Source organism: Amaranthus tricolor, chromosome 13 (assembly GCF_026212465.1).
Source record: "Amaranthus tricolor cultivar Red isolate AtriRed21 chromosome 13, ASM2621246v1, whole genome shotgun sequence".
Taxonomy (NCBI): Eukaryota; Viridiplantae; Streptophyta; class Magnoliopsida; order Caryophyllales; family Amaranthaceae; genus Amaranthus; species Amaranthus tricolor.
This window is the reverse complement of record NC_080059.1, coordinates 6369023-6384655: the sequence shown is the minus strand read 5'-3', so window position 1 is coordinate 6384655 and position 15633 is coordinate 6369023. Positions and strand designations below refer to the sequence as shown.

At 31.5% G+C, this 15633-nt stretch overlaps 2 protein-coding genes across 2 annotated transcripts; both read left to right on the top strand.

The window, feature by feature from the left end:
- The first annotated feature begins 4270 nt into the window (after nucleotides 1-4270).
- Nucleotides 4271-10016, top strand: LOC130798280 (60S ribosomal protein L2, mitochondrial-like). Its single transcript, XM_057661202.1, has 2 exons — nucleotides 4271-5081; nucleotides 9156-10016. Exon 1 carries the CDS (start codon nucleotides 4483-4485, stop codon nucleotides 5065-5067), a length of 585 nt encoding a protein of 194 aa, XP_057517185.1. The 5' UTR covers nucleotides 4271-4482; the 3' UTR covers nucleotides 5068-5081; nucleotides 9156-10016.
- Nucleotides 10017-11124: 1108 nt separating this feature from the next.
- LOC130797905 (uncharacterized) lies at nucleotides 11125-14040 on the top strand. The gene is made up of 3 exons (XM_057660694.1): nucleotides 11125-11284; nucleotides 11771-12171; nucleotides 13602-14040. Exons 1-3 carry the CDS (start codon nucleotides 11255-11257, stop codon nucleotides 13666-13668), a joined length of 498 nt encoding a protein of 165 aa, XP_057516677.1. The 5' UTR covers nucleotides 11125-11254; the 3' UTR covers nucleotides 13669-14040.
- Nucleotides 14041-15633: the final 1593 nt, after the last annotated feature.

Here is a 15633-nt window from a genome sequence, read left to right as displayed (position 1 = left end):
AGTATTTGAACTCCACCATGACAAATGAGATAGGACAAGTCCATTTAGGTTGTCATTATCTATCCTTAATGAAAATGGAATGGCATAGTAGTTGGACGCTACTTATTTTGATCACTCGTGCAAGTTCTTAGATCATACGGCCTAGCATGATAAATCTTTGCATTTGCATAATCATCCCTTCAAGTTGAGTATTTGTTGTGAGATTTTTTTTAATTAAGTGAAATAAATTTTAAGGAACATAGGAAGAAAAATAATGCTTAAATAATGGTGGCAGGTGATTGCGGATACTAGACTCATTTACTTGGGGTAGGCGGGTAAATATATACTTTTACTCCTATTTTCTTTCCTTTGAAATTGTCACATTTTTTCTTTTAATTCTTTTTTTTTATTTTTTTATAATTTTTTTTATGAAAATATCCTCACCAATATTTTATCTCATCCATACATTCCATTATTGTTTTAACATCTTGTACACAATTTGAATGACCTCACTATTTCATTTTTGTTTCAATATCATCGGAGTAATACTTTATACAATAGCAAATTAGAAACGTCGACAATATCCGACATCATCAAAGTCCAAATCTACATGCATTGTATTGTTGGACTTTAGTCCATACCTTCGATATGCTATCCAAAACATGGACAAACGATTCGCTGAAGAACCTTCAATAATGATCCTTTCATTATAACATATTTATTTATAAATAAACGCATTTACATCAAAGAGATATTTTCTTTTGACTTGATGATTGTGCGTGACACAAACTGAAACTTAAGAGTTGGTTCCTAAAATATTCATATAAATCTTGAGAAAGTTTTCATAATGTTCCATTTTAGAAATTTCAGAGAATAAAACTATATATTCTAATTAGATTGTTGTCCTTTTTGATAATTAGCGTCGAGTATTCTAAGTCTAACTATTACCCTTTTATTTCTACGTCAAAATCTTTCGATGACCTGTTGTACATTCTGTCAACGTTATAACCTCTTGCGCTCAAATTGATGAATCGTTAAAAGATCGACGCCTCCGACGTGCACTATGTCAACGTTACAATATTTCAAGGTCAGATCGACGATGTTGGCCACGCTCGTCACCAGGTTTGTCATCTTGTTCCAAACTTTTCTTATATATTGCCCAAACCAACCAATGAAGTGTCAAAGCCTTAGACGCTTGGTTGACGAGCAAGATGACTCCTTTTCTTGTAGTTAATAATGATTTAAATAGGTTTAATTCATCTCATGGACTTGTCACTTGATCATTATGACCATATCATTTGAAATGCTATGGAGTTACTTCAAGATTCATCCCATCAAATTTATTTCATTTTCTTTTTTGAGTATGTCGTTTTATCAAATTTACCTCATTTTTATTTTTGTTGATGATCCACACACATCTGTTAATATTTACTTATACATTTAACTTACTTTTTCATCTTATTCACATATTTTCTCACTTTTCCATAAAATACTAATTCATCCATTTTTTTTGCAACATATACGAGGAATATTAATTTATTGAATGTAATTGGAAATTTCGGCTGCTTTCCTTAAAATCAGTTTTTTTTTTTTTTCGTTGGGATAAGTTAGAAGGTGTTAGCTACTTGATGGCGAAAAAATAGACTTGTTAAACATCATAGAAAATTGTAGAAGACCAATTCAAAATGACTATGAATTGAATATTGGCGAGATTTATATTTAGGTTAATATCAATAATAGGTGTCATAATTATTTTTTTTTTCTAAAAACCATAACTGTGAAAAGGAAAAAATGTTCAACATATCAACACTAATTTATTTCGATGATATAAATCTAGCATATATTTCATAATAAATATAAAAATATTATACTATATTATATATATATATATATATATATATATATTATTTTATTAATATTGATGTATCAATTTAGGATGGATGGTTTATATGTTTCTCAATTCAATATATTAAAGTTGCATTATACAAAGTAACTTTAACATAAAAATGATAAAGGAAAACACATAAGTATAAGCGGTAATAACAGAAAAAGCTAAGCTCCAATTACATAAAACTGAAAACATAAAGAAAAAAAACTGGAAGAAAGGCGTAGCCTTCCCTTTGCCTTGATGACTTGCCTTTAGACCACCCTTGTATGTCGTGGTGAAGCTTACATCAACTTGTTTGTAAAATCATCTTTATAGATCACCTTTCTTTTCTTCTTCTTCATCTTCGTTAATATCAGTCATATCCATCAAAATAGTCGAAAAAAGCCGACTCTTAATAATCCGAGAGGCGAAGTTCACTCCATAACAAGATGAAAGTAGGAGTAGAACACAAGAACTAGTGTTTTACATTACAAGATAAAGATGAAGATAGTTTATATATAGGACAATTTTAGCAATAGAAAAACATGTATTTGAAGATTGGTCTCCTAGCTACGCATTGTCATACAATAGCTAGGGTCCTTATGATGGATTATTGGTCAATAATACTCCCACTAAATTAGTTTTTGCTTAGATTAAGTTATAGATTTACAAGAATAGCATGTGGGTTCCAACTCTACCCACTAAAAATAGGTCAATTATGCCCAAACTATGTGTGTTAGACAACAAATCATATGGATTGAGTAGAATATTATTTTGAATTTAATAGACTTTTTATACCATTCTTTACTTTTTCTTCATTATACTAAAATTTAATTTTTATAAGTTGCTTTGAACCGTCCACTTACCTTGCTTCTCCCCCATTAAAAGTTGGGAGAATCCATGCTTTTAGTCACTCATCTTTTGGTAGTGCATAATAACAAGGAGTTACTATGTGGAAAGATGAATGGGAGATGGTTTTTTTTTATTCTCCTTTCATTATCAACATAAAATAAAACAAATGGTGTGTAACATGAGGATACATATCTAAGAGAATTTTTTTTTTTAAAAAAAAACTAAATAAATTATCAAAGTATGGTACCTAAACTTTTATTTTTAATATCCTTCACTTAAGATTAGAGTTTGTAAGAAAAAACGCTAACAGTTTTTGTAATTATAAAAAATGAGCGACTTTTATCTCATAGTATGGTATCAACAACTATATGTTCATTCACGGAGTCATTTAATACATTTGAAGCTTTCTTTAACAACTATATTTTTATTCATGGTGTGACTTATTAAAATAAGTTCTTTGACTGTGCTTTATGAAGGTTGAAATAGAGTTGTTAGAAAGTTTCTAAATTGATGTTGTTTCATTCATTTGGAGATACACAACTTCTAGTCTTCTTTTCTTCTATTCACTTATGTAAGTGTGGTATTTGTTCAACACCTCAAATAGTGAGTGTAAATTGTTTTTGGTGGGTATATTAACCTTGGAAAAGTCTCTCTTATTTACACATGGGATATATAGAGAAATAAATTTTTTAATGCAACGATAAATTTGTATCACACCATACTTTTGTAACTAAACACAGTAGCTAAAAACATTCTTAGTTTCTTTTTCTAAATTCTGAATTTAATGCTTTGAAGTCTTGGAAGATTTCCTTCATATGTCCAACAGTAAAATTATGTTATCTAATATGATCTTTACACCTCAGAATAATTATGTCTGATTTATGTCAGTCGCAATAAACTTTCTAATATATCTCGAATGTCAGTTGGCAACTCATTTGCTTTAACACGACCATCTCTTTACACTGTAAATCTATAGGTATGTCTCACTTTATCACCTGGACGTACTCTCACCTTCTATGGCCTTTCTTCAAGTTTACAACAATATCTAATAATCATAAATTGACAACCATATGCCCTAGTTCTGGAATCTGATCGAGCCATATTATCTAAGTCATGTAACTCACCTCTAAACCTACCGACTGATGTAACATATATATAGACTGATTGTAGAATAACCCTATTTTTGCTTATAACTCTCGAGTGAAATGAAAACCAACATCAATAGTTATCTCATTCACCTAAGCATGCAATTCATCTACTGATTCGAATTATGTATTCGTAATGAATCTTGTTAGATAATCTACTTTCTCACCATAATAATCATCCTAATTCTCCTACAAATATTCATAAAAAATTGAATCAATAAAATGAATTTACTAAAATATACAAATAAAATTAGCAAAAAGTAAAAATAAAAATTGCAAGTTGCACAAATTATGGTACTTAGCTTAAACCAAATCGCACAAAACATACTACACGTAACTTCTTTTTTTAAAATAAATTTACAAAATTCAATTACAAATTTGAAATCAAAACTTACCTCAATATTTTCAGAGTTAATCCATCGTCCATACTCTATGAGACAAAAATTAAACTAAAACCCTTATTTTCCAATATATGTTCTCGAGACAATCAAGTAGTTATAATTTGGGTCGGGTTTATTTGACAACATAAGCAACCCGTCCATGAAAATTTTGGTTTAGGTGTCTTCCTTTGGATTTACTCCCCCCCTTTCAGTCTTCTCAGTCCTTGACTTCCCGTCAACCACCATACCGCCGTCACAAATGGCGTTTCTCCGACTACGCACAATCACAACCACCGCTGTCTTACCAACTCTCCGTCGTACTTTTTCTTCATCTCCAACCTCCCTAACCGAAACTAAATCCCCTTCAATGGCGGACTATCTCTTAACCCACGATCTCGCTTCTCAAATTGGCACTTCTATGCCCATTTCCATGATGCGAATCGGAACTATCATTCACAACATTGAACTCCGTCCAAATGAAGGAGGAAAACTCGTACGTTCTGCCGGAACTTCAGCTAAGATTCTGAAAGAACCCTCTTCTGCACGTCGCGTTCTAGTCCGTCTACCTTCTGGGGTTGACAAGCTGATTGATACTCGTTGTCGGGCTACAATTGGGTCGGTTTCTAACCCGTCTCATAGTGCGAAGAAGTTAAAGAAAGCTGGGAATAGTAGGTGGCTTGGAAGAAGACCAGTTGTTAGAGGTGTTGCAATGAATCCAATTGATCATCCTCATGGTGGTGGTGAAGGTAAAAGTAAAGGGCATCATTCTGTTTCTCCTTGGGGTAAACCTACCAAAGGCGGGTATAAGACTGCTTGCCCTAAGAAGAAGAATCGCCTCATTTAAGAATATCCATTTCGGTGAGCCTTTTGCTCTTTCTTTGATTGAATATCCTGTAAATCTGTAACTACTTAATTGAATTGGTTTTCTCATTTTGAAGTACTTTGCTTGTGACTTTAGTTTTAAATGGTTTGTTAAATCATAGACACTTCTCATTTACTTGAAGTTGTTGATCATGTTTGATTTAAGGGTCAATCGAAAACTAGCTTTTTATTTAATAACAACGAACCCCAAACCCGATTAGTTAGTAACCACCTAATGGCATTGGAAAGAAATTTTAGGTTCTTTGTATTTTTGTGTAATATTAACATTATGTTTAGATAGGAGGAAATGGAGGGAAGGGAAGGGAGGGAAATGGAGCGATTTTGGATACCAATTGGAGAAGGGAGGGAAATGAAGGAAGGGAATTATAAGGAGAAGTTCATAATTTAGACAAAATTAATCGAAGGAGAATACACCAATTTTCCATCCCCTTCCCTTCCTTTTCTTCTAAAAATCAATACAAACTTAGTTTAAGAGTTTATTTTTAGCTTTTAATTTGTTATCACCAAGAGAGTTACACTATGGTTGACAGCTTGAGTAACATTTTAGGATAGGATGGGAGGGGAGGGAAGACTATTGAGTTTTCCTTTCAAATCTTTCGAAGAATTTATTTACCACAAAATGCAAGAGACTTCGTCCCTCCAATTTCTTTCCTTCCATTGCCCTCCCCTTTCCTCTTGATATCCAATTTTGCTCCCCTTTTCCTTCTCTTCATTTCCTTCCATCCAAACATAGTGTTAAGGTTGTGCACATTCGATATTCAAACTCTTGGTTAGTGGGAGTCATTTAATGGTATTGGGGTGATGAAATGTTGTTGTGCTTGTCAGTCAAGCAAGTGAGGTTCAGTTATCCGTTGTTTTGTTGCTCTTTGGATTTTTGGACATTTGTTGCTCTCTTCAGTGACATTTGAGTTTGTTCTAATTTGTATATGCTGCCTTCATTTGTTTTTGAAATTTTTTGGGAATCATAAGCATAATGTTAAGGGAGCTTTAAAGGCCTGTTTGCTAGGTATTAATAAAGGGTGGTAATGGGAATGAAAACTAATATAATTATAGTTGAAAAATCTTTTAGCTACCTTGATGGCTATGCTTGTCCAACTTCAATCATCTTATTTTTTTCATAAAATTCATTCCAATGCACCTCCATTGGGGAGGTGGTATTAAGTGGTAATGAAAATTTATAAATAAAAAAAATTTTTGTGATCAAGGTTTCATCACCATGGAAATGACATAGAACATTTTGATGAAATTTTACATTATAAATCATTTCCATTACCACCATTTAGTATCACTAACCTAACGAGCCGTAAAAGTTTGATTTTCTCGAGATCAAGAAGAAATGATCAATATATATGATTAGTTTTTTTTACAACAGAAACATCATGGAATGGTTTGGTTTCAAACTGTGCTATGAGGATGATTTAGAAGTTGGAAATATATTGGATCTTGTAAAGCTAACAAGAAATATACAGATTGTCATTAGCTTTCTAGAAATTTCTTCCTTGATCTCTAAATCATCGGACTAGCTATTAGTACTTCATTTTCATAGAAAGTGCCCACTTGGAGGTTGGGGTCCAAGCAGGGGGCGGTCACAACTACTTCAGAAAATATACCAAACAAGATCAATTCCTCCGCCGTAAAGAGGCGGAGTTGGTACAATACTGGTGAAGAAGAGGGAAACAGGATAGGAGACCTTTATGAAACAGGAAAAATAGTTAGTTTGAGCAATTTTTTTGGTGAGAGGACCTTTTGCGCACTGCTAGTAGTAAATGCACAAGCACTTAGAAAAAGGGAGTAGCTTGTCAATCTTAATGTTGTCAAGGAAAAATAAGCTGAGCAGGAAGTAACCAGACACAACATGATTTTGTAAGGGAAAAGGAAAGCTAAAGTAGCAATCACAAAATCCCTTCCAGTGGACTTGGGTGGATTTGATTAAAACAGGCATCTGGGTAGAAATATTGCTTCTCTATACACTCCTCAATCTTCGTTGCAAGGAAATCTGTGCTGTAATCACAAAACCTTTTAAGGGCTAGTAGTTTACATATGAACAGAAAATGAAATGGACAATTGAGTATTAGAGGAAAATTACAAGTTATACAAGATTCATGAGTGTATAGTACTGGTGCTTTTTTTTGGTTTTCCGGCCACTGATCACAATATGCATAATTAGTGATATAGAAGTATAGTTTATGTTCTTTACATGATATATGCTAGGATGCTGGTAAGCTTTTATATGGTGGCACTTGTAGGTAGATTAGAGGAAATCTATGTAAGGAAATCACATAGCTAGTGAATGCATGGCCCTTTGTTTACCCGCCAAAAAGATTTTTGCTTCACCGTATGAGATTCTTTTTTTTTTTTTGATAGACACCTTATGAGATTCTTACTCCAAGTTTTCAGAACAGTGGATGTTCTGGTAAATCAACTCACTTATTGGATTTGAAATTTTGGATTCCCATGGAATAGATCATGACATTAGTGGTGTTAATAGTGATACCAAGTGGTGTCGTGATAACATAGTGTTTCAGTCATACTTCACATCCCTATGAGCAGCTTTGATAACCTCCCATTGGTTAGTTCCAGAGGGTACAATATAGTGTATGCCAATATTCCACAGGTGCTGTATTTTTTTAAACCAAATGCATGATTCTAATGGGAGGTTTATTGTTTAGCCAATAAAAATAGGTACCAAGTGCATTCGCAACCCACCAATTACCACCATCATGCATCACCATGTATTACTGATGGTCCAATCATAAGGGGAAATATAGCCCAAAGTAGAACAAAATTACCAGTGCCAACGACCCAATTAGAACAATCCCGTCTTCTTTTAGTGGGAAGATTGGTATCCTTATTGCCATACTTTGATCATCGATGGTACCATGGTCAATTTGTTGTATTTCTCATCCATAGTTGTGTCATCTATGGCCATGTATTGTTGCAAACTAGTAAGCAGCATAAACACTGCTTTGGAACAAAGATGAGTATACAATCATGAGGCCATACACGAGAAACTGGCGAATCAAATAGCACAAATGAGTTGAAAATGTACCGAAAATGAGAGAGATGTGTAATAGATTGATTCCGCCATCGTTGTGAATATTAGAAGAATACAGAAATGTAAATGAGATTGGAATAGAATTTTAGAGTTTATTGATGCAATGGATGGAAACAAGATACTCAAGCTTTTGAGAGGCTTGCACTCTCCAAGACATGAGTATAAAACCCACTAAATATGTATACTATATATCTAATATCTTTCTCTACTCCCCCATCCTTATTTATACTAATTCTCTAATTAACTACTCATGTTAAAATAATTATAATACCCTTATACCCAATATATCACAAGATGACAATGATGTGTGAGGGAAAGATTGGTTTGATGTTTTATTGATGTTTAGACGTGAGGCCAAGTTTGAATCGTCATCATCATCATATCCAATGTATCTCTTTTATAGAAATTTATAATCATGGTCTCGTAAGGGTTGGAAGACGACATACGCTATCCTTATCAAAAGATTTAAGGAGTTTGTGATCTGTAAGACTGTTTTGGCTTGAGGCCAGGTTGGATTAAATTTTTTTTCTCTTTCCTTTCCCATACTCATCTAATTATAGTTGGCTGTCTCAGGCTTTGGATAATTTTGGGAAGACATCCATTGAAGATGGGATTAACTGAGAATTCATAGCTTAGAGTATTTTAAGAAATTTGGCTATCGTTGGGATTATACTTGTGAATTTTTCCTATAGATGCCTAATATTTGTGTTACATTTTATATAAGAGAAGTCACCTACTCAAAGTTCCATTGGCCTTAAGAGTTACAAATGGGATATATTTGTACTGTGAACACTGAACATCTTCAAAGGTTTTACAATACGTTCGAGTGAAGATGTTTTGCATTGTTTCTCGATTCATTTGATCACCAATAATTGTAGTACAAAACGGATATTAGCTCTTGATTCATTTGAACTGTTTGTGCGTATGAATATATTATCAGTGATTCAAATATAATGAAGTATGTTCTCATATGTGCGTTGTTTCACAATATGCAGTAATGTACAAGTATCGTCAACATCTTCAACTTCTCGAGTTATAGAAGGTCCGTTAAGACATTCAAAACTTCTATCGAATGATGTCATGTGCTTGTTGGATGAAAATCTAATCGATATTAGCTGGTTCTTCAATCCTATTAATGCTGTTTCCCATAGGTTCGGAAGATGTTTTCTGGGGTTAATGAATAATTTGATCACGAAGGTCGTTATTTCCTTTGTTTTTTATATCGATATATTTTAGAATCGAATATGCGCATGAAGTTCAACATTGCGTCCTTCTTATTCCGTGGTTGGGTGCTGAAATCCTCATACGGCTTGAGGTTAATCGTTGATTCGATGTTCTTCAAACGAAGGCATACAATAAAAAGGCTTTGTGCCTGCAATTGTTTTAAAAACCGAATTTTGTTTCTATTCTTTATCTTTTATTTTCGACTTATGTCAAACGAATGTTAGAACATCCTACGAGTTAACTATCTAATAAGTTGTGGAGGATTTGCAAATTATAGGTAGGATAAACTTTTGAGCTTTGGGATCGTAACATAATTCTTTGATGTATGCCCTATTTTGAACTTCATTCACTATTATGTTGTCATTCGTGAACAACATAAATTATGATCCATAGGTTTTATTAGGGACATAACGGATAGAAAAGGGTACAAAGCTAAAACTTTTTATAATTAAGGAAATATTGTTTAATAATTTTAAGTATTTTTCATTTGTCAGTGAATAATTATAATTATTGATTATTTTTAAATAATTTAATATTTATATATTTTTTGCTGATAACATCTTTTGCCACATTTTAACCGTTATTGTAGGTTTCGACCACCAAAAAGGAGTAGAGTTAATTAGAACAATCAAGAAGAATAAGGGGGAAGATAAGTGAGTATACATCTAGTAGGTGTCTATAATAACCAATTAAAATGTCAAAAGGGCATTGTCAGTAAAAAATATACAAAAATTGAATTATTTAAAAACAATTAATAGTATGAATTATTTACAGCAGATGGATAATAAGTGAAATTATTCAGAATAATTTTTTCCATAGTGATTGAGAAGTCTTGAATTAATCCACTTCACTCAATCCCTAATAGATTGCAACATAAATAATTGGTATAAATATCAACAAATTAGTAAAGACTATTGAATTGTATGAGTAGGATAAAAAGATAAAATAAAATAAGACTTATGAATAAGCATTAAGAAAGTAGTGAGATCGCCACCTAAAAAAAAATGTGTATCAACTTTTATTGTGATAACCCATAAGTGTTTATTTTGATGTGTTATTATGTGCCTTTTTGATAAACAAAACATACTAGTATTTCAAAGGATAAACCAACGATCTAAATAGAAAAATGATTATTTTTAAATACTTCATGTAAGCATTAGAAAATTATAACTTATTATTATAAATAAGTTGTTTTTAATAAGATGCTTCTAATAGGAATTTAAATTAGCTAATAAAATTAATTAATTAAATCACTATTATCCAATTGTTTTATATATATATATATATGTTTTGAATTTTGTGAAAACTAAAAATAGGAATACATACATGCTTAAAAGGTATATATATTCGGATGACAGTTTTGTAAATAATTTAAACTATTTTTCTTCAAAAAAATATGTACACCGTATAATATAATATGTACACCTTTTGGGACAATATGTATATCTCAGATTGGTTTTCGGTTCACCACTTTAATTATATATATATATATATATATATGTATATTTTGCAAAGTAACGACCCTTCTCTAAAGTCTAGGATAGGCACCTCCTTGAAAGTAACTTGTCAGTTTTTCAAGCTTGCAAACCAAAATGTGTACACTCCATTAAAACGACACGTATTGTTGTGACTATCTCCTGTCTCTGCATGTCATTTTATCATTTATATACGTAGATCCATTTTAAATTAATATATGATGTATATATGTTTATAAAATTCCAACATTTATATCAAACCATACGTGAGAAATATAAATTTGGTATAAGAAAATTACTCCCGTATTTGAAGTGAAGAACAAAACAGAAATACAAGAATTATTATTCATATACAAGTCGTCTTAATTCATACATAGATTAATTCAAGTTTAACCATGGCTTTGGCTGTCTTGAGAGGAGGAATGGTATGTCTACATTATTTCATTTATTTTACAATATTCATGCACTATTTATTTCATTAATAAGACTATTAGAATTTTTTACATGATATTTGTTTTTGTAATAAATGATGATTACAAGAATGAAAGTTTATGTCTACTTATAAAATGGAGTATGTTATTATTGTCATATGGTGGTGGAGTTGTCACTCTTGAATATATATATATATATATATATATATATATATATATATATATATAAAACGTGTGGAGATTTAAGTAATATAAAAATATTAAAATGAAGTTGGTGAAAGATAAATTATCGTCATTAATATATAAAATTAATCATTATTAAAATATTAAAATGAGGATGATTAAGGTTAATTTTGTCAAAATTTGTGATAAGATTCATAGAACAATCCAAAAAAAACAACCTAGGAACGAAGGAGTAAGTAAGTTGTTGAAGATGATTTTATAAGGTTATTTATTGATTTCATTTTCTTTTGTTTGTAGGCAAAGAATTTGAAGAAAATGAGCCCATTGTTGGGAAGAACACAAGGCATAGGAACAATGACAAGAACAATACCAAAGATGAAGGCATATGCTCCTGCAGCTGAAAAGGATCCAAGTAAAGGTAAAGAAACAGGTAATTATGTGCCCATCTATGTAGCTTTAGGCATGATAGGATTGGCTGTGGCTTTAGGAGTCCATACAGCCAAACAACAGTTCATGTATGCTCCTGATGTTGTGCTCAAGAAGAGTCGACGAGAGACGGTCCCGGAGGTTGTCGAACCCGAACGTGTAGCTGAAGAATCTAAAGATTTTATCAAAAATTCGTTGTTTCGAAAGGTCGCTCATGTTCAAGAGTTCGAGACTCCCGTTGATAATCCCATCCATGGCAATCCCCTCACTAGGTTTGTTTCTTCTCTTTTCTCTTTATTAATCTAGGCGGAGTAAAAATAGATAAATTCCTTAAGGATTTGTCCAATTTCAAAAATTTTGATATTTTTTAAATTTTGTATTTTTAAAATACTCTTAACACATGCTACATAATTTCCCTGATTAATCTTTTAGTTTTGTAAATTGATATCAAATTGTCTTTTTTCAATCTGAGTCAAAATTTTATACTATTTTTAGTCTGATATACTTACTACCGATGCCCGGCCGGGTGAAGTGAGTGACATGTTATCACTGCGGAGGAAGTAATTGTTACACTCTTATATTTATTTAGGAACGCAATAATTCTATCATTTAAAAATTATATAAATTTTATATTTTTGATTTTTTTTTAAAGTGATTGATAATGAACAACATTTAAAAGTCAATTGAGACTAATTTTTAGGGTTAATAGGAGGAAATGTTATTTTGGATTATAATATATGAATATAAATATAATAAAAAATACTTATTAAATTAGCTTATGCTATAAATTAGTCGTCTGTTTACAATTTGCGGTTTCAAAATTGATAAAGTACTATCAGGGTAATTAATCACTCACTGTAATGTCGAAATTAAAGATTTTAAAAAATCATAATTCATTTGAGGATACAAATTTGCAAGTAGAATTAATAACTTTAATGTTAAAATTGATCACGGTAGGTTAAAATTAAATTTTTTTTAATTTTAATTGATTTATTTACAATTTAATTTAAGTTGAAATTGATCCCCTCAACCTTAAAATTGAAATTTGTAAGGTTTAAGTTTTTTATAATTTTTTAATTTGGGCCAGTCTATTAGTATTCCTCTCATTTGAGGCGGTCTCTTGCAAATTGTTTTAACATTTTCCTTTTTGGAGAAGGAAAGCACAATATTCCTTGAATTATGTTTTCAAATCCTTGGCATGTTATCACAACTACAGTCAAATTCTTAAGTCTCACAATTTCCCATTCATTTGGACGAAAATCTAAGCCCAGGTGTGTGCATGTGCGTGTGCCGGCTATGTTGCCGTTCTTTCCTCCTTAGACCCTGACCTTAGCTTTTTAAGAGCGGAATATGCTGGGTAGGATGATGATGATGAATGATTATATATATATATATATATATATATATATATATATATATGCCAGCTATGTCGCCGTCCTTTCCTCCCTAGACCCTGGTCTTAGCTTTTTAAGAGCGGGATATACTGGGTAGGATGTTGATGATATATATATATGATCAAAATATATGATCAAATGAGAAAGGTGAGAAGGATTACTTTTTAATTTTAGTGAAATCAAAGGTGTAGAGTCAAACTTACCTTTTTCATTTTTAACATCTTTTCAATGGATCCTTTCTCTATATATATACGTACATATACATATTATGGTTGCTTACTTTGTTCCATATTTGATCAACTGTGTAGGGAGCCACGGGTGGAGTCATTAAAGTCGGTAGGAGTGAACCCAATCGAAGGCAATGATAAACGATGAACTTGAGCAATTAATCTTCTGCTTATCTTAGCTTTCATTTCCCGAACTCTTTGCCGGCGCATGTTTTTGAAGGTGTGCATCATGTAGTGTGGATGCATGTTTTTTTTTTTTTTTTTGGGGAGTTTAGGTTTTTGGTAATATGTATAAACCCCTTACTTTCGAATGACATGACAATATAATTTCAAGTTATTTTAAATTTTGATCAATCGTAGGTTGTAACCTTTCTATGTAGTATATTTGAGAATTGAATAATTTTACATTAGTTTAGTAAGATGGCAAATAATATAAGAACAAAGGGAAGTGACAATAATTCACTTTTATAGTAATAAACATGGACATCAGGACTTAGGCTTTCTTTTATAGTAGATCGGTTTTAGTTCTTAATAAGTACTTAATACAAGAAAATAACAAAGACAAAATTTTCATTTGAAGCATCATAAATGTGGACGAGTCATATAAAATTTAATGGATAAGCAAAGATATCTTGTAAAGGTAAAATTAGTCAATGGTTCATACTACTACTTATGACATATACTCATTTTAAAAAATTACTTACGACATAGACATTCTAAAAATTAAACCGACCCTTTATGCATGTTGGGCTTTGGGCGACGACACATTTGGCTTATCTTTAGGAACTGTCCTAACTACAAAGAACTTTACTGTATGTATATACAACTATTTTTGTGAGGGATCGTCTTTCAAAGAGACGACTTCAAAGTAATTCTCATTTTTTGTTTACTTTGTATTAATTGGTTATTTAGCTCATACATCTAATGTATTTCTTGAAGAGATCGTCTCTCACAATAATTTATGATGTATATATAGCTTTATAGCCATTGATGGACATTGGTGTAGGGCCTAGCTTTATATCCATGGACATAAATTAGGGCTTGGGAGTGCTCAAGCCCATCAAAATATAGTGGAGTACTAATAAAATAAAAAATTAAAAATGTAAATTGTTAAAAAAAAATTGGATTGGTTTTTAAATTTTGAATTTTTTGTTAAATAATTATGATCAATTTGGGGATCTTATATTTAAAATTATAAGCCCGTCACCAATATTGATTAATATTATCTAGCGATGATTCTTGGTGATTGGCATAGCAACTTTGAAAATGTGGCTCTTCCAACAATAAAAAATTCAGTTGTTGATGCCCTATACCCACTAAATTTAGTTGGTTCTAACTGCCGGAATAAAATTATTCGGTAAAATAAAGTAGTCGAAAATTTGAGTATCTATTGGAATGTCGACACAACATCTACTGGAATTCAGTTGCAAAACTCAATAAAATATGACAATCATTTTTCAGACTCGTCGTTCAGCTTGTCAATTATAGATGAGAAATTAAAAATGGTGGTTCCCTGAACAATGAAAGTGAAATACTTAAAAATTGAAAATGAAGTCAGTAAGTATGTGAACTACAACTTTGTGAACCCTAAAAACACATGCGCTTTATTGTTAAAGTTGTTCAACGGGTCTCCGATTAAATTTAATTGCAGCCCGTGACTCGACCCGATTAATGCGGATCAGGTACCCGACCCGTGATTTGCAATTTTTTTAGAAATTAACCCGTCATTTATGTTACGGGTCAACTAATCAGGTCGGACGGGTCAAATTTTTTTGAACAGGCCTAATGCTAAGATACTATTTGATACTTTGTAAGGTACTATTAATCATTTAAACTATTATTCATTAATTAATCAAACTAGGAGTACATTTTAACTATCGATATTGTTTTATATTTTTTTAAAAATGTCTTATAAAGATATTTAATTGATTTAAATATAAGTTCATCGCAATATTAACTTTTGATTTTACATATGCACAATAAAAAATAATAACAATTTTTTGCAAAAAAAACAAAAAAATTGTACTACTAATAACTAATTTATAACCAAAAAAATCATTTCAAGATAAAACATTCTTGCCCTAAGCTAATTTAAAACAAAAAAAAATAATTT

Bases quoted from the DNA above. Each gene is read 5' to 3' on its own strand.
- LOC130798280 (XM_057661202.1), top strand. From the start codon at position 4,483: ATGGCGTTTCTCCGACTACGCACAATCACAACCACCGCTGTCTTACCA.
- LOC130797905 (XM_057660694.1), top strand. From the start codon at position 11,255: ATGGCTTTGGCTGTCTTGAGAGGAGGAATG. The intron at 11,285-11,770 runs GTATGTCTACAT...TTTTGTTTGTAG, and splicing joins CTGTCTTGAGAGGAGGAATG to GCAAAGAATTTGAAGAAAAT. The intron at 12,172-13,601 runs GTTTGTTTCTTC...TCAACTGTGTAG, and splicing joins CATGGCAATCCCCTCACTAG to GGAGCCACGGGTGGAGTCAT.